Source organism: Coenobita brevimanus, chromosome 100 (genome assembly GCF_032717465.1).
Source record: "Coenobita brevimanus isolate Jiangsu-jjx chromosome 100, ASM3271746v2, whole genome shotgun sequence".
Taxonomy (NCBI): domain Eukaryota; kingdom Metazoa; phylum Arthropoda; class Malacostraca; order Decapoda; family Coenobitidae; genus Coenobita; species Coenobita brevimanus.
Genome location: NC_137053.1, coordinates 30149156 through 30169335, shown reverse-complemented (window position 1 = coordinate 30169335; position 20180 = coordinate 30149156). Strand labels below are relative to the sequence as shown.

Genomic DNA, 20180 nt, shown 5'->3' with positions numbered 1-20180 from the left:
CTCTGCATATACATTTGTTTGTCTGTCAATCACTCATAATGTCACTGTCTATAATGTTAACTCTTTAGCTGTTGCATTCTCTATCACAGTCTCTGTCTGTCTCTGCCTCTCTCTCTGTCTATTGTCTGACATATACACACACACACACACACACACACACACACACACACACACACACACAGGAGAGAGAGAGAGAGAGAGAGAGCATATGTGTGTGTGTGTGTGTGTGTGTGTGTGTGTGTGTGTGTGTGTGTGCGTGCGCGCGCACAGATGCGTGGGTGTGTGCTTACGTGTGTGCATATGCATGAGTGCGCGCACAGATGCGTGGGTGTGTGCTTACGTGTGTGCATATGCATGTGTGCGTGGGCTTACATATGAGCATTTGTGCATATGTGTATACGGTATTTACATAACTGCTGTATACAGGAAATGAGCTACGCTCATGGGGTCCTGTCTCTGTTTTTCAATAAGTCACATTTTGCTTTAAACTTGTTTAAGTTTTTAGACTGGACAATCTCTTTGTCCAGGCTATTCCACAAGTCTAGGCATCTATAGGGAAAACTATATTTCTTGATATCCTTCAAGCAGCTTGGCTTCTTCAGTTTCATTCCATGTCCTCTTGTTACTCTCTTATCCCATACAAACAGATCTTCTCAGTCAATTTCATCTACTCCCATCATGGTCCTGAACACTGAAATCATGTCGCCCCCCTCTCTCCTTTCCTCTGAGGAGGGTAAATCCGGCTTTTCCAGTCTCTCTCTGTATGACAGATCTGCCAGACTGGAGACCATCTTGGTTGCTGTTCTTTGTACTCTCTCAATCTTGTTTATATCTTTCTTTTTGTGCGGGGATCAAATTACAGCTGCATATTCTAACGTGGGGCAGATCATGGCCACTATTAATTTTTTCATCATCTCCTCATCTGTGTAATGAAATGCTACTCTTATGTTAGTCAAAAGTTTATACGTCTCTCTAACCGTCTTGTTAATATGTTTTTCAGGTGACAAACTATCCTGGACCAGAACTTCCAAATCTTTCTCTTCTGAGTGTGTGTGTGTGTGTGTGTGTGTATTTAACTATTTGTAGTATACAGGAATTGAGCAATGCTCGTGTTATCCTGTCTCCATATCCACATTTATCAAGTCTACCTTTACACACATGAATGTTTTTCTCATGCACCACCTCTTTGTCTAAGTCGTTCCAAATATTTAAGTATTTACCTAATATACCTAATTGTGATATACACGGAATGTACTATGCTCGTGGGTTTCCTTCGCTGTTTCTCAATAAGTCGAATTTAGCTTTAAACTCGTTTAAGTTTTTAGACTGGACGATCTCTTTGTCCAGGCTATTCCATAAGTCTATACTTCTGTAAGGAAAGCTATATTTCTTGATATCCTTCAAGCAGCTTGACTTTTTCAAATTTCATTCCGTGTCCTCTTGTTGCTCTCTTATCCCATACAAACAGATCTTCTTTGTCAATTTTATCTACTCCCACCATGGTCCTGAACACCGCAATCATGTCTCCTCTCTTTCTCCTTTCCTCTAACGAAGGCAAATCCAGTTTTTCCAACCTCTCTCTGTATGACAGGTCTGTCAGATTGGGGAGGGACCATCTTGGTTGCTGTTCTTTGTATTCTCTCAATCTTGTTTATATCTTTCTTTTCGTGTGGGGACCACACTACCGCTGCATATTCTAACCCGGGGCGGATCATGGCCACTATAAATTTTTTCATCATTTCCTCATCCATATAATGAAATGCTACTCTTATGTTAGTCAAGAGTTTATAAGTCTCTCCAACTATCTTGTTAATGTGCTTTTCTGGTGACAAACTATCTTGGACCAGCACTAACAAATCTTTCTCTTCTCTCCTTTTTGTGATTAATTCATTACCCAACAAATAATTCAGTGATGGTCTCCTGTTACTTTTACCCATTTCCAATATTTTACATTTCTTTACATTAAATTTCATTTCCCACGTCCGGCTCCAATTGTGTATCCTATCCAAATCCTCCTGCAGTATTTTACAATCCTCCTCAACCTCTATCTTCCTCAAGATCTTTACATCGTCAGCAAACAGACTTGCATAACTGTTCACTCCATCTACCATATCATTTACGTAAATCAGGAACATTACTGGCGCCAACACTGAGCCTTGAGGGACTCCACTTGTTACTTCCCTCCATCCAGACATCTTTTCCTTTATTACTGTCCTCATTTGTCTGTCTCTCAAAAAGTCTCTCATCCATTCCAGAAGTTTCCCCTTTAGTCCTCCTATATATTCTAGTTTCCACATTAGTCTCTTATGAGGTACCTTGTCAAAGGCCTTCTCTAAGTCTAAGTACACACAATCCACCCAACCATCTCTCTCCTGTACCACATCAATCGCTCTTGAGTAAAAGCTCAACAAGTTAGAAACACATGACCTTCCACTTCTGAATCCAAACTGACATTCAGCCAAAATATTCCTCTCTTCCAGATATTTTATCCATCTGTCTTTCAGGATTCTCTCACACAATTTTGCGACCATGCTGGTTAGAGACACTGGTCTATAATTCAGGGGTTCTTCCCTGTTTCCTCCCTTGTAAATTGGTACCACATTTGCCCTCTTCCATTCTTTTGGCACTTTCCCCTCTTCCAGTGAGCATACAATTAAGCTGTGAATTTTATCCGCCAGTTGTTCTCTGCATTCCTTCAGTACCCAATTAGAAATTCCATCAGGTCCTGGGGCTTTCCTTACATCTTGAGTTTCCAGTAATTTATACACTTCCTGTACCTCCACTTTTATATCTTTCATCACCGGACCATTTCTAATCACTCCCTCCCCTTCCACAAGCTCCTTTTCTTTAGTGAAAACTGACTGGAAACGTTTGTTCATTATTTCTGCTTGCATTGCCGCATCCTTAAAGACCTCTCCTTCTACTTTCAGTTTGGTGATTCCTTCCTTTTGTTTCAGTTTGCCATTAACAAATCTATAAAACAGTTTGGGTTCATCCTTGCATTTGTGAATTATACCTTTTTCAAAATTACTTTCTTCTTCTCTACGTATTCTTGTGTATTCATTTCTTGTTCTTTTATATTCTTCCTTTGTTCTGTCGTTACCTCTCTTTCTCCAATTGTTCCACGCCTTATCTCTCTCCTTTTTTGCTATCATACACCTTCTATTAAACCACTCCTTTTTCCTGTTTTCTTTCCCTCTTACTCTTGGTACAAATTTTTCCACTCCCAAATTATAGAGGTCTAGAAAGATATCCCACTTCCTCTGTATCTCTCTTGTTTCTCTGAATTTTCTCCAATCCGCATTTTCAAAAAAGTTTCTCAATCCTGTAAAATTTGCTTTCCCAAAGTTGTATCTTCCCTGTCTATGAAGCTCGTCTCTTGGCTCGACGTTTCCTATTAACATCTGGAACTCAATGACCACATGATCGCTTTTTCCCAAAGGACAGAGTATATTCCAATGATTCTATTACATCGGGTTCTTGGGTGAACAGTAAATCTAACCTTGCTGGTGTGTCCTCACCTCGAAACCGTGTCTCTTCTTTGACCCATTGCGTCATCACATTATTCATTATTATATTTAATAACATAGTGCCCCACGAATCCTCGCCGCCTCCCGAGTACCATTCCTCCCAGTTCACCTCTTTACAATTAAAGTCACCCACCAAAATTATATTATTGCTTTTCTCAATTATTTTTTGCAAGTAGCTAGCCATATCTGACAACATCTCATGGTATTCGTCATCCTTCCATGCTCTCGTCTTTGGGGGAACATACATTACCGCCATATCTCTCTTAACATTCTCTCCAGTTTCTAATTTCATATATATCACTTCAGCCCTGCCTTCTCCCATTTCCACAGTATCTACATTTATGTTGTTCTTCACTGCTATCATCACTCCTCCTCCCTTTTTTTCTTTTCTGTCTTTTCTCCACAGTTTGTATTTACCATCTCCCAAATGAACATCAATATCTTCTCTTAATTTGGTCTCTACAAAGCACATGACATCAGGTTCATGTTCTCTCAAGAAATCATTAATTTTGATCCTTGTCGATATGAAACCATCAACATTAGTATATATCACCTTCAAATTATTTTTGACATTATTAATACCCTCTTCTCTCCTACTCTCTGTCCGTACCACTTCCTCAACTTCTGATCTTTCACAACCATCCCCCTTAGTTTCCTTCACTTCTATTTCCTTAAATACCATTTCCTTACTTTCATATCCAATACTCTCCAAAAAAAAGTATTACATTCTTCCTCTGTCCTCTTATCATTTTTTTCCTTTACTTCTTCCTTTAATGATTTTAAAACTTCTCTTTCTTCTTCATTCAGATCTTTTCTTATTATGATATTTTCCATCCCCACCTCTTTGCTTAATTTCCAGGTCACTTTAAGTATCTCATTTATTACACTTTCTGATGTAAACTTGACTCTCATTGGTCGTGTGTGTGTGTGTGTGTGTGTGTGTGTGTGTGTGTGTGTGTGTGTGTGTTCTTACCTACCTTATTGTTCTTACCCAATTGTATCTTAACAGGACTTAGTCAAGTTTGTCCTGCCTGTGTATTAAACCACTTTTATCATACATATCCTTAAATATATGAATAGTTTTTGGCACACACTATTTCATTCTGTAAGGCATTCCGCTGACCAACTGCCCTATTTGGGAAACTTAATTTCCTTACATCTTTATTGCCTCTTTTTATGTAGTTATTTGAAGTGTCCTCTTGTTGATGTATCCCCACAGGTTATATACTAACTTATGTTTATTTTCTCTTTCCCTGAGAAGCATTTATATAGCATAATCATGTCTCCTCTTCTCCTTCTCTTGTGCAGTGTTGGTAGACTCAATTTTTCTAGTCTTTCTTCATAGGTTTGATCCCTCAAGCTTGGTACCCATCTTGTAGTGGCCCTTTGTACTTTTTCAATCTCATCTATGTGTTTTTAGTGATAAGGATTCCAGATTACTTATCCATACTCCTGCATTGGTCTGGTGAATGATGTTATCTTTCTCAGCATGTCTTCATTTATACATGTGGATGCTATTCTGATATTAGCAAGCAGTGTATACATATTCTGTACCTTCTAACTGATGTGGTCAGGCAGAGATAGTCTGTCATTGATAATCACTCCTAGGTCCATCTCCCTTTTTGATATGCATAGGGTAGAACTTCCTAACTTATAATCAGAATCTGGTCTTTTATTTTACTTTTACCAAACTAAATTACATGACACTTATCCACACTGAATTCCATTTGCCATTTATTGCTCCATTCATGAAGTTTAATCCTTCTTCTAGCTCTCTGCAAGAATCTGTGTTAGCAATTCTCCTTTGTATTTTTGCATCATCAGCAAATATATTTAGATAGCTTTCATTTCCAATGTTACTATCAATGTCATTTATATACACTAAAAATGTAATTGGTGCGAGCACTGAGCCCTGTGGAACTCCGCTTGTCATCTCCCTCCATAATGAGTAATTACTCGTTAATACTGTTGTCATTTCCCCTGGGGGTAGGTTTTTTTTCAGGAATACTCCCCCAGTATCCCTGCTTGTCGTAAAAGGCGACTAAAAGGGTTGGTGGAGGGTTAGTGCCCCTCCCCGGAAAACGAACAATAAGCCTCGGACAAGGACTGACCAAACGATGAGGACCAAGGACCTGACAATGGACATGGTTATCGGAACGTAGAATGTAAGGGGAGCGAATGATGAGGTGAAAGACAGAGAGATTGTCCAGGTGCTTGAGGGTGCGAAAGTGGATGTATGTGGAATAACTGAAACAAAATGGGGAGGAGAAAGTGTGAGAGAATGGGAGTATGGATGGGGTATATGTGCAGGAGTAGGTGAGAATGGGAGGGCAAAGGAAGGAGCATGTATAGTTGTGAGTAAAAGATGGAAGAAGAGCATCAGACAGTATGGATCAGTTGGGTCAAGGATTGTGTGGGTAAAGTTGAAAGTTGGAATACAAATGTGGGCGATTGTGTGTGTGCATACGCCAACGCAAGACCGTGCTAGAAGAGTGAGAGAAGAGTTCTGGACAAATGTAGAAGTGTGCATGGAAAAGTTTGGAAGGAATGAGAGAGTGTTTTTGATCAGTGATATGAATGGTAAAGTTGGGAATGTGAAGGTGGATGGAATAGTTGGTGAGTGGGGTGTGCCTGCTGAGATAGATGACAATGGGAGTGCGTTAGTGGACATTTGTGCTGGGAGGGGGTTGGTGATAGCCAATACCCTCTTCAGGCATAAAATGATCCACAGGTATACATGGCGAGTGATGAGAAGGGTGGGTGGTAAACTGAATGAAAGGAAGGCAATGATTGATTATGTGTGTGTGGATGAAAGGATGCGAAGATGTGTAATGGATGCAAGAGCTTATAGAGGTTGGGGAAGCGGACTTTCTGACCACTACTTGGTGGTGGCCAGAATTAAAGTTCAAGTAAGATGGAGGAATAGAAGAAAGGAAAGACGAGAGGAAGGAGTAGTTGCAAGGAGAGTGGAAAGGTTACAAGAGGATGAGAAAAAGGCAGAGAATAAGAGAGAAGTGGAGGAACGATTGGGCAAGTATGAATTGGAGAAGATGGGGGACGTGGAACGTGTGTGTAGGATATTTACAAAAGAAATATGTGCAGCATGTGATGTGGTGTGTGGAAGGAAGAGAAGACGGAGGGGGGTGCAAGGAACAGCGTGGTGGACTGAAGAGGTGAGACAGGCTGTGGCACAAAAGGAGAAAGGATACAATGAATGGATGAGAAATAAGGGCGTAGAGGAAGTTCAGAGGCGGAAGAGAGAGATATAAGTAGAAAGAAAGTGAGAGGTGAAAAGATTAGTAAGAGGGAGTAAGAAGAGAGTGGATGAGGAATTTGGAAGGATTTTGAATGTAAAGTGGAGGGACTGTAAGAAAATATTCTGGAAAGAGGTGAAAAGAGTAAGACAAGGTGGAAGTGAAGTAAGCAGGGGAGTGAAAGATAAAAATGGTAGATTACTAGTGGAGAAGGGAGAAAAAGTGAGCAGATGGAGAGAACACTCTAAGGAATTGTTGAACATAGAGGATGGAAGTAATGCGAGTATAAGTGCCTGGGGAATGGCTGGGAGAAGGAGGGAGGTGAGAAAACAGGAAGAAATCAGTAGGATAGAAGTTGTGGAGGCAATGAAGAAAATTAAATCGGGGAAAGCCCCAGGAATTGATGGAGTGTGTGGTGAAATGCTGAAGCATGGGGGAGAGATAATAGTAGAATGGATGTGGAAGATGTGCTGATTGGCTTGGGAGGAAGGTAGAGTCCCCGAGGATTGGAAGTCAGGTATAATTATTCCCTTGTACAAAGGAAAAGGGGAAAAAGAAGTGTGTGGTAATCATAGGGGCATTTGTCTTCTTAGTATAATAAGAAAAGTGTATGGTAGGATACTTATTGATAGAGTTAGAGAAAGAACAGAGAAATTAGTTGGAGAAGAACAGGGAGGCTTTCGGAAGGGAAGAGGTTGTGTAGATCAGGTATTCATTCTTAGATCTTTAGCGGAAAAGTTTCTAGAGAAGGGGAAGAAGTTGTATGCGGCTTTCATGGATTTGGAGAAAGCATATGACAGGGTGGATAGACAAGGACTGTGGAAAGTGTTAAGAATATATGGAGTAGATGGGAAGTTGTTGAATGCTGTGAAGAGTATGTACGATGGTGCAAAGGCTGCAGTGCGTGTGGATGGTGAACTAAGTGAATTTTTCTCTTTGAAAGTTGGGTTGAAACAGGGATGTGTCATGTCTCCATGGTTGTTCAATCTGTACATGGATGGGGTAATAAAAGAGGTACAAGGTAGGGTAGTGGATGTCGGAGTGGCCCTGGTGAGAGAGGAGAGTGTTTGGAAATTCCCTGTACTGTTGTTTGCAGATGATACTGTGTTGTTGAGTGAAGACGAAGGGGAGCTGCAAGGCTTGGTGGATGAGTTTGGGAGAGTGTGTAAGAAACGGAATCTAAAGGTGAATGTAGGGAAGAGTAAAGTGATGGTCTCTGAGAGGGGTGGAGTCAGTGAATGTACAGCGAGGTTGGATGGTGAGGAATTAGAAAATGTGAGTACGTTTAAGTACTTGGAGAGTGTGATGAGTAAGGATGGAGGTTTGGAGGGTGAAGTGCTTGAAAGGGTACAGCAAGGAAGAAAGGTTGCTGGTTATTTGAAAGCAGTGATAAGAAACAGGGAAGTGAGCATGGAAGTGAAAAAGTTACTACATGACAGTATTGTGATACCAACTCTAATGTATGGAAGTAAAGCCTGGACGTTGTTGGAAGGACACAAGTCAAGAGTGAGAGCAGTGGAAATGAGTTATTTAAGAGGAGCCTGTGGAGTCACATGGAGAGACAGGCTGACGAATGAGGATATAAAGAAGCGTTGTGGTGCTGATGTGGATGTGATAGGAAGTGTTATGAGGAACACACTGAGGTGGTTTGGCCATGTGGAGAGGATGGAGGGTGAAAGACTGACGAAGAGAGTGTATGTGAGTGAGGTGGAGGAGGGAAGAGGGAGGGGGAGGCCAAGGATGAGATGGAGGGATGGGGTGGAGAGGTATATGAGAGAGGGGAGTGTGAATTGGGAGCAGGGCAGTGAAATGGCGGGAGACAGGGCGACTTGGAGGCGATTTGTTTGTGGCCACCCCATACAGGATTGAGGCGTCTGGCGATAGATAAATAGATTGATTTCCCTTTTCCTGAGAAAATCTTGCATCCAACAGCACAGGTTGCCTTGGATTCCTCCTTGATGGTGCAGTTTCCATAAAAATCTTTCATGCAGTACTCTGTCAAATGCTCTCTTGAAATCTAGATAGATACTGTCCACCCATCCTTCTCTTTTCTGTATTGTTTCTGCAGTTCTATCATAGTAGCTTAACAGATTAGTAATTCATGATTTTCCCTTTCTCAAACTGAACTACCCTTCTGTTATCATATTGTGTTCTTCTAGATGGTTTACCCAAACTTTTCTTAACTTCTTTTCTAGAGTGTGTGTGTGTGTGTGTATTTTACCTAATTGTATTTACCTAATTGTGATATACAGAAAATGAGCTACGCTGGTGGGGTCAAGTCTCTGTTTCTCAATAAGTCAAATTTAGCTTTAAACTCGTTTAAGTTTTTAGACTGGACGATCTCTTTGTCCAGGCTATTCCACAGGTCTATACATCTATAAGGAAAACTATAGTTCTTGATATCCTTCAAGCAGCTTGACTTCATCAGTTTCATTCCATGTCCTCCTGTTACTCTCTTATCCCGTAAAAACAGATCTTTGTCAATTTTATCTACTCCCATCATGGTCCTGAACACTGCAATCATGTAGCCTCTCTTTCTCCTTTCTTCTAAAGAAGCTAAATCCAGCTCTTCCAGCCTCTCTCTGTGCAACAGATCTGCCAGATTGGGGACCATTTTGGTTGCTGTTCTTTGTATTCTCTGAATCTTGTTTATATCTTTCTTTTTGTGTGGGGACCACACTACTGCTGCATATTCTAACCTGTGGCAGATCATGGCCACTATCAATTTCTTCATCATCTCCTCATCCATATAATGAAATGCTACTCTTATGTTTGTGAAGAGTTTATACGTCTCTCTAACTATCTTGTTAATATGTTTTTCAGGTGACAAACTATCTTGGACCAGCACTCCCAAATCTTTCTCATCTCTTGTTTTGTGATTAATTCATTACTCATCAAATAACAATTCAGTGATGGCCTCCTGGTACTTTTACCCATTTCCAATATTTTACATCACTCTTGGGGTGACTGTACATTGTCCTTATGCTAGCTACTCACCATTCGCCCAAAACTGGCTGTGAGTGCGTTTTGCCCATATGTGTGTGTGTTGGTTGCAGCCAGTGAGAACGTAACATTGTCTGGCCATGCATGGCGGTGTGTTTGGCAGGAGTTTCTGCCAAGCCATTCTTCAGTCCCTACTGTTGTCATATGTGTGTAGCATTCAAAAAGGAGTTCTTGCTGTTTTGCAACTATCCATCCATCTACCCATCATCCAATCCTACGTTGCCCTACGAGGAGCGTAGGAGCCCGGGGCCAGGCAGCCGGTCCCGACATTTACGATGAGAGTGACTAGCCTCACTCATCCCTGAGGGGCATTACATGAACAATAAACCCCAACCACCCCTTGAATATAAACCTTCACTGGCTCAATTCGATTGGAGCGCCGTAATTACCCACTAAACCACCAGGCGCCAAAATTTGGTTATATGGTTACTACCCAGCACAGTAAATGGTTTCCTGGTGTACAGGAAACCATTTGGCTTGTCACTCACTGTAGAGTCATTCGTAAGTAGAAGGAAGAGGAAAGAATGAAGGAAAGAAAGACAGAAGAGGGAGTGTACAGTGCTCGTCAGAAGTATTCAGCATTGTCCGCCAGGCGAGCAATACTTATGGCCCAAAAAGAATCACCCATTCTGGGGGGTAAGAATTGAGCCACAAGTTTGAGCTCCGAGCATGACGTCACGGTAGCCTGGGGCCTTCCGATGCGCTGGTTGGTTCCCGCCTCAGTCGCCCACGGGCTGCCTGAGAGAGAGGAACTCCGCCGAGTGTCCCTCTCAAATTGCGCCATTTTTTTACCGAGTGTCCCGCAGTGTTCTGGCCTTCACAACTTTGTTATGGCACCTACCCGTGAACTATCGAGTGAAATCATATCCCAGATCATTGCTCTAAAGGAGGCAGGCCACCAGACAAAGGAAATTAGTGAATTGGTTGGTGTGGCACGATCGACAGTGCGTCGTTGGTGTGCACGGTTTCGGGAGGAAAACAGTGGTGCAGTTCCCACAAAGAAACCGCGGTCTGGTAGGCCTAGGAAAACTTCCCCAAGGTCTGTTAATGTTTTAAAACGTGCAGTGGAGTTTAATCCTCGTGTGAGTGCAAGGAAAATTAAGGAGAGCAACCCGGAAGTGTTTGGTGAGGTGTCAGTGAGAACAGTGTCTCGTAGGGTGCATGAGCTTGGTTACACAAGTCACAGGCCTGTGAAAAAGCCTCTTCTCACCAAGAGCCAGAGAATTCGTAGGCTTTCCTTTGCTAATAAATATCTAACCTGGGGTGAGGAGCAATGGTTGTCAGTGTTGTGGTCTGATGAGGCAACGTTTAGTGTTACCTGTAACAGAGGAGCACGTGTGTATCGACGCAAAGGTTGTGACCCACTTGACCCACGGTATGTAGAAAGCACAGTTAACCCCTACACCGCGGGCTTGTTTACCAATTACTTGCGTGTGCCGCGGGGTTATTTGGGCTCCGACAGACTCTCAAAAAATATTTGCCAAAAATCAGTTATTAGTCCTAGAATAATAAAATTACATATGCTTATGGCACATACCTTCAGCTTTCTCCTAGAATGATTGTTGAGCCTTCGTCGGTTACCGTAGGACTTGTGGAGACCTCTGAAGTAGGGTAACGAAGTCTCCACTTTACACTTCCCAACAACCCGTAATATGATTACCACAGCCAGATACAAACACTATAAACACTATTCTACAATTTTCAAGTAGTTTGGGATCCATACTAAAAAAAAAACACTGTGAAAGCAATGGAAATTACGAGCGCGTCTGATCGTCGCACTGGCACTAGTTCGCTCATGGTAGTCTGTCATTTATTATTCATAAAACCCCTCACACTTTATATTTCTATTACTATATAACACTTATATATATCTACAGTCTTTATCCATAAGTTTCCTTCAGTAGTATTAGTTTATTGTCACTGTAGGGATTCAATTTCTTTCAGTAAAATACGTAGCATTCACTTTCTCGTCCTGTATACTGGCATTGAGAGTGAATGTCACTTTCATCTTCACTCTCATAACTCATAGCATTCAGACATGCTAGAGTGAAACTTTCACTTTCATTACTCCTAGGGTATATACTCGTATTCTTATAATACTACTCATTTACATTTCTATTTACGTTCTCTATTTTATTTACGTTATTTACATTTCTATTTTATTTACAGTGTTATGCACTGTCACTTGAAATAACTTATAAAACTATTTTCCATTGTTCACGTATATTTACATTCATTACTTTCACTTGCTGTTTACACATTATTTACACATTATTTACAATTCCACTTGCACTGTTTTACTCAATAGAAAGATCGTAGTCACTCTTTTATCAATTGTCAGCCCTTTACCTCTTTCCACACGAGGTTTAGTAGGGGGTAAGGTCACAGAGCCATTTGCATGGGGGTGAAAAAAAGGCCTTGAAGTCAGCAAGATGAAACATACGTCCTCTCACTTCGGAAGATGAGACTACACTGATAACGCAGTTGCCAGGCCAGCTAGCCTAGAGGCCTGCTTTAGGGGTTATTCAGAGTTACCAATATTACTTCTTGAAACAGCTAAGTCTAGCACTGATATGATTGGCAGGAAATCTAGACAATACATTATAAATTTGGTAGTTCCAGGTGAATGTAAATATCATTTAGGGTTCTCCCTTCCCTCCTTACAGGTATATTTATTACGAAAATAGATTAGAGGCCTACTTAGGAGATATATAATCAGAGCTACCAATGTTAAATCTTGAAACAGCTTTGTGTAGCACTGATATGATTGGCAGGAAATCTAGACAATACATTATAAATTAGGTAGTTCCAGGTGAATGTAAATATCACTTAGGCTTCTCCCATCTCTCCTTACATGTATATTTATTACGAAAATAGATTATACGGCATATTTCAAGGGGAAAAAAACAGCGAAAATTAGCGAACGAGTGCACGTGAGGTGTTGTCAGGTGATAATGAGCCAATTCCAGGTGTATGGCACTCTCACTTACCTGATTTCTTTCTTGTATATATTATTTGGTATAAGAATACGACATAGGGCTTATTTCAATGGATGAAATCAGTGAAAAATTCCAGGGAAGATTTACTTAGCGTAGCATGGCCGGGCAGGTGAGAGGATAGGGTAATGGAGGGGGGGTAGGGAGGGGAGTCAAGAACGGGGAGAAATGGCTAAATTGTCAACAATGGATGGGAGTACAGATGAGATTAGGAGTGCTGACTAGTGTTGGACATTGTCAGTACTGATAGATGATACAAGCCCCCACTTGAAAGCCCGGGTGAATTCAAAATAACACAGAATCACAAAAGCGACGCCCCGCGGTATGATCCCTTGCTCCCAAGCGTCACGAAAGTGACGCCCCGCGGTTAAGGGGTTAAACATCCTGATTCACTCATGGTATGGGGTTGTTTCTCAGGGAAGGGTTTGGGGAAGCTTGTTGTACTTCCCAAGAACATCAGAGTGAATCAGGATGTTTACCTGGAGCTTCTGTGTGATCATTTACCAGACTCCTTCGAGCTAACAGGTGCACCAGTGTTTCATCAGGGCGGTGCACCTGCTCCTGGAAGGCCAAATCGGTCACCAATTGGCTTCGTGACTGCGAGGTATCATTCATGACAGACTGGCCAGGAAATAGCCCAGACCTCAACCCCATTGAAAACCTCTGGTACCTCATAAAGAAGAGTCTCCAAGGGAAAGACGTGAGCTCTCTGCCTAAGTTGGAAGCCGCCATTCGTGACTCCTGGGACAAAATACCCCTCCAGCACCTCAGGAGCCTCGCCCTTTCACTTCCAAGACGTCTCAGGTCCGTGAAGAAATGTAAAGGCTACCCTACGAAGCACTAAAGGTAAATAAAATGCATTATTTATATGTTTTTTCAATGTTGAAAGGTTTGTTTCTCAGGAGGGACGCAGGGCGCTCTATACTTCTGACGAGCACTGTAAAGTAACCCATAGGCAGAAGAAAGAAGAAAGAATGATGGAAAGAAAGGCAGAAGAGGAAGAAAGGAAGACAGACAAGGGCAGACACCCAAAGCAGCACTACAATGAGTGAGTGGATGGTGAATGTCGCCATCTACCATAAGTGAATGCCCCCACCTTTCATAAAAAGACAATAACAAAAAAAATCAAAAATTATTACTCAGGATTTAGGATGGAAAATGTGTAGAAAAAAATAGTTGAAAAAAAAGCACAGAAACATGAAACCACTGGTGATGGGAGATGGAGGCGACTTGAGCTCTATACCCGTTACAGGTGGAACATTCCACCAACTACAAACATTTTGCGAGTTGAGTGTGAAATGTAGTAATGGGCAGAAACCTCTTGAATCTCCTTCCATCACAAATACTGGGTAGGCCTATTTGATGTCTGGTTAACCAGTTTGAACACAACCCAAATTATGGGTATGATAACCTGAAATACTGAAAAACAAGATTAAAAGGCTATAGCTATCATCAAACACTAATATACTGTACATGACCTACCTGGTATGGCTATGGATAATACAAATTCTCTGCATCTTAATTTGAATTATACTGACTCTTCTGCCAATCTATATGCCAAATGATCCAGCAGTCATAACATTAACAGAAACATTAACAACACCAAGGCTAGTCATAAACATGGCAAGTTATCCCACCTTCATTGGTCTCCTTCTTCTTCTCCTCTAGGTTTTCTATATCCTCTACTGTTGGAGGAAGGTCATCTTCCTCATCTTCTTTTTCTTCCTTTCTTTTGGTAGTCTTGAATACATCTTTTGCAGGGATAAGGCCATCTGAATCCACACTGCACTCCCATGTAATGACATGACCATCTTTGCTTACCTGAAATAATATGTACAGTATTAAAAATAAGGATTTCATACCCTTGACTCTTAAGCTTTCATTTACAACTCACTGCAAGATCATGTTTGTATCACAGGTAACAAAAAGCAACTTCCACAGTAAATTATTTTATTTACTGAAAGCACTCATTACATTAAAAAACTCTGGGGTTCAATTCCATGCGCACCTTGTGCTGACATATGGACAAATGACAGACATGTTTTAAAATATGACTAATTTGGGCCTAGGTCCACTAAAATGGACCTCACAAGGCATTTTCAAAAGTTAAGAAAGAAGAGGACCCCTGGACTTGGACCTAAGAGTTTCATGACTGTATGCCGATAACTGGAGGCCAACATGGAAAAGGCAGTGTCACACTGGGCTAAAAGTGGCTGACATGTGAGCAGCTTTTGTGGGGGTGAAACAGCTAGCAAAGTCAAGTTGTTGTCACACTCGTGTGTTTTGGCAAGCCAAAACGGCTAACAGTGTCGTCTGCCTTGGCGCCTTGTGGTCGTTAGTAAACAAATCACCATGGCGTACCTACTCCCTTTTCCTCAGTTTCTTCAATTGCCTCACATACTTCATCAACTCCAGAGCCATAAAGCAGTCTGCTAGAGTTTTCCTTGCCGCAGGATCCATATCGAATACTGGTAACAATCTGCTCTCCACCTATTGTTAGGAAACAAAACAGACAGCCTCTGCAGCTGGTCACCAGGGTGTCTGAATGCTGATTTCGTGTCACAAGAAAAGAACAGAAATGAAAAAAACACACAAGAATTAAATTGTATTTACTTAACAATTTTAGTTAAAGTTTCCTTCTGTCATAAGAGAATATTCTCTCACCAGTTACAAAATTAATATAGGCTCATTTGAGTTCTAATCCCACACACAAGCTGTGAGCAAATATTGTTGCCCATTTCGCCTCGCAGGTAAAATCTCGCTCACCGTGGGTCAGTTTGGCTAGCAGCTCACAAAACTGGCGAATATGTTAGCCACTTTTGGTCCAGTATGCCACCTTCAGTACAGTCCCCACAGATCAAACCTAAGATCTAATCGGATATGGCAGAATACTTATCAAGCAGCCAGAGAGATTCTGATCAGCAAACTGAATGGATAAGCTGGTAAAGATGGCCAAAATATTTAAAGCCTGTGGAAAAGTGAGGAACTGAGCTCCTCACTGACTTAGTAAACATAACAAGACACAATTATATGCCGCCCAAAGACTGTGAGTTTAGCTACATAATGAGCTGCTATAAGGGTAAGGATGATGCCTCTGTCCAAGGAAATGAGAGAGAGATGAAGTTCACTGATACATAATGAAAGTGACAGAGAGAATAGTTAATAGATGCATTGCAAAGAGTAATTCTGTGTAGCTTACAAAATGTAACTCCCCTCCTAAAGAAACTCAGACTTAATTCAGAGAGCATGATAAACTGTTGTCCTATCTCTTACTTCTCACTCTTATCTAAGATCTTAGAGCAGGCTATATTTCATCACCTCCCACCAGTGCTAAAATGAAACAGAATCATTCCCTTCATCCAATTACTATAGAGAAAATATCACTTAAATGAAACCTCATTAACAAAGATTCATAATGATCTGACAGTGAACACCTGCAGTAGGTTGTCCTCTCTCTTAGTACTGCTCAATGATTGGCATCATGGTGTTCATGACACCATTCTGTTCCTTAAGTTACTGTATACCTCTTAGAGAGCTCTCAAGAGAGCATTAACTGATCACACATGCTCACACTCAGTTCCCCTACAGTATGGAGTTCCTAATGATCGATTTCTAGGTCCAATTCTATTCACAGTTTACTAGCTGGCCATCTCTTTTAGATGATGTGAGGTCAATCACTTTTATGCTGATGATACTAAACATTAATTTGTTGTTGTTGTAGCTTAACCCTGGTCTGCCTGGCAAAGCAGACCTGTCAACCATAGGTATGGAACTGCTCCTTTGGGGTTCTCCCATAGCTTCCTTACACAATTGATGTTGTCTGTGCATCTTCCTGTGGCACGTACCGTGCAGTGCTCCATTATGTGTGTCATGTTGTCTATCTATCTATCTATTGCCAGACGCCTCAATCCCGTTTGGGGTGGCCACAAACAAATCGCCTCCAAGTCGCCCTGTCTCCCGCCATTACACTGCCCTGCTCCCAACTCACACCCCCCTCTCTCATATACCTCTCCACCCCATCCCTCCATCTCATCCTCGGCCTCCCCCTCCCTCTTTCTCCCTCCACCTCACTCATATACACTCTCTTTGTCAGTCTTTCACCCTCCATCCTCTCCACATGGCCAAACCACCGCAGTGTATTCCTCATAACGCTTCCTAACACATCCACATCCACACCACAACGTTCCTTTACATCCTCATTCGTCAGCCTGTCTCTCCATGTGACTCCACAGGCTCCTCTTAAATAACTCATTTCCACTGCTCTCACTCTTGACTTGTGTCCTTCCAACAATGTCCAAGCTTCACTTCCGTACGTTAGAGTTGGTATCACAATACTGTCATGTAGTAACTTTTTCACTTCCATGCTCACTTCCCTCTTTCTTATCACTGCTTTCAAGGAACCAGCAACCTTTCTTCCCTGCTGTACCCTTTCAAGCACTTCACCCTCCAAACCTCCATCCTTACTCATCACACTACCCAAATACTTAAACGTACTCACATTTTCCAATTCCTCAACATCCAACCTCGCGTACATTCACTAACTTCACCTCTCTCAAAGACCATCACTTTACTCTTCCCTACATTCACCTTTAGGTTCCGTTTCTTACACACTCTCTCAAACTCATCCACCAAGCCTTGCAGCTCCCCTTCGTCTTCACTCAACAACACAGTATCATCTGCAAACAACAGTACAGGGAGTTTCCAAACACTATCCTCTCTCACCAGGGCCACTCCAACATCCACTACCCTACCTTGTACCTCTTTTATTACCCCATCCATGTACAGATTGAACAACCATGGAGACATGACACATCCCTGTTTCAAACCAACATTCAAAGAGAAAAATTCACTTAGTTCACCATCCACACGCACTGCAGCCTTCGCACCATTGTGCATACTCTTCACAGCATTCAACAACTTCCCATCTACTCCATATATTATTAACACTTTCCACAATCCTTGTCTATCCACCCTGTCATATGCTTTCTCCAAATCCATGAAAGCCGCATACAACTTCTTTCCCTTCTCTAGAAACTTTTCCACTAAAGATCTAAGAATGAATCTCTGATCTACACAACCTCTTCCCTTCCTAAAGCCTCCCTGTTCTTCTCCAACTAATTTCTCTGTTCTTTCTCTAACTCTGTCTATAAGTATCCTACCATACACTTTTCCTATTATACTAAGAAGACAAATGCCCCTATGATTACCACACACTTCTTTTTCCCCTTTTCCTTTGTACAAGGGAATAATTATATCTGACTTCCAATCCTCCGGGACTCTACCTTCCTCTCAGGCCAATCTGCACATCTTCCACATCCATTCTACTACTATCTCTCCCCCATGCTTCAGCATTTCACCACACACTCCATCAATTCCTGGGGCTTTCCCCGATTTAACTTTCTTCATTGCTTCCACAACTTCTATCCTACTGATTTCTTCCTGTCTTCTCACCTCCCTCCTTCTCCCAGCCATTCCCCAGCCACTTATACTCGCATTACTTCCATCCTCAACATTCAACAATTCCTTAAAGTGTTCTCTCCATCTGCTCACTTTTTCTCCCTTCTCCACTAGTAATCTACCATTTTTATCTTTCACTCCCCTGCTAACTTCACTTCCACCCTGTCTTACTCTTTTCACTTCTCTCCAGAACATTTTCTTACAGTCCCTCCACTTTACACTCAAATTCCTTCCAAATTCCTCATCCACTCTCTTCTTACTCTCTTTTACCAATCTTTTCACCTCTCTCTTCCTTTCCACATATAACTCTCTCTTCCGCCTCTCAACTTCTTCCACGCCCCTACTTCTCATCCATTCATTGTATGCTTTCTTCTTTTGTGCCACAGCCTGTTTCACCTCTGCAGTCCACCACGCTGTTCCTTGCACCCCCCTCCGTCTTCTCTTCCTTCCACACACCACATCACATGCTGCACATATTTCTTTTGTAAATATCTTACACATACCTTCCACGTCTCCCATCTGCTCCAATTCATACTTGCCCACCGTCTTCTCTTCCTTCCACACACCACATCACATGCAGCAAATATTTCTTCTGTAAATATCTTACACATACCTTCCACGTCTCCCATCTGCTCCAATTCATACTTGCCCAATCGTTCCTCCACTTCTCTCTTATACTCTGCCTTTTTCTCATCCTCTTGTAACCTTTCCACTCTCCTTGCAACTACTCCTTCCTCTCGTCTTTCCCTTCTTCTATTCCTCTATCTTACTTGCATCCTAATTCCGGCCACCACCAAGTATTGGTCAGAAAGTCCACTCCCCCAACCTCTATACACTCTCGCATCCTTTACACATCTTCGCATCCTTTCATCCACACACACATAATCAATCATCTGGTAAATTACCAATATGCCGGGAATCGAACCAGGGACTCTCAGATGAGAGCCAGGCAGCATACCACTACACCACGACCAGGTAAAAGTTAACTCACGTTGTCACAATCTTGTAACCAACGTCCCTCCGCCCCCACTGTGGGCATCAAGAGGATGAGTTAACCCCCTGGCACTCGGGCAAGTAGATGCTTTTAATCTATCCCAAGCACTTACGGCAAGTCAGAATGAAGGGAGAAACCTGTACTGTGTACAGTACAGGTTTCTCCCTTCATTCTGACTTGCCGTAAGTGTTTGGGATAGATTAAAAGCATCTACTGCCCGAGTGCCAGGGGTTAACTCATCCTCTTGATGCCCACAGTGGGGCGGAGGGACGTTGGTTACAAGATTGTGACAATGTGAGTTAACTTTTACCTGGTCGTGGTGTAGTGGTATGCTGCCTGGCTCTCATCTGAGAGTCCCTGGTTCGATTCCCGGCATATTGGTAATTTACCAGATGATTTTTCCTGTGTACAGTACAGGTTTCTCCCTACATAATCAATCATTGCCTTCCTTTCATTCAGTTCACCACCCACCCTTCTCATCACTCGCCATGTATACCTGTGGATCATTTTATGCCTGAAGAGGGTATTGGCTATCACCAACCCCCTCCCAGCACAAATGTCCACTAATGCACTCCCATTCTCATCTATCTCAGCAGGCACACCCCACTCACCAACTATTCCATCCACCTTCACATTACCAAGTTTACCATTCATATCACCAATCAAAAACACTCTCTCATTCCTTCCAAACTTTTCCATGCACACTTCCACATTTGTCCAGAACTCTTCTCTCACTCTCCTACCACGATCTTGCGTTGGCGCATACACACATACACAATCGCCCACATTTGTATTCCAACTTTCAACTTTACCCACACAATCCTTGACCCAACTGATCCATACTGTCTTATGCTCTTCTTCCATCTTTTACTCACAACTATACACACTCCTTCCTTTGCCCTCTCATTCTCATCTACTCCTGCACATATACCCCATCCATACTCCC

At 42.0% G+C, this 20180-nt stretch overlaps 1 protein-coding gene across 1 annotated transcript in view; it reads right to left on the bottom strand.

Annotated features, from left to right (window-relative positions):
• Positions 1-20180, bottom strand: part of LOC145414694 (periodic tryptophan protein 2 homolog) — a 632863-nt gene that overhangs the window by 448655 nt on the left and 164028 nt on the right. The window contains exon 6 of the mRNA XM_080284215.1: positions 14421-14604. Within this exon, the coding sequence (XP_080140341.1) occupies positions 14421-14604 (184 nt within the window). The remainder of the gene's footprint in view (positions 1-14420; positions 14605-20180) is intronic.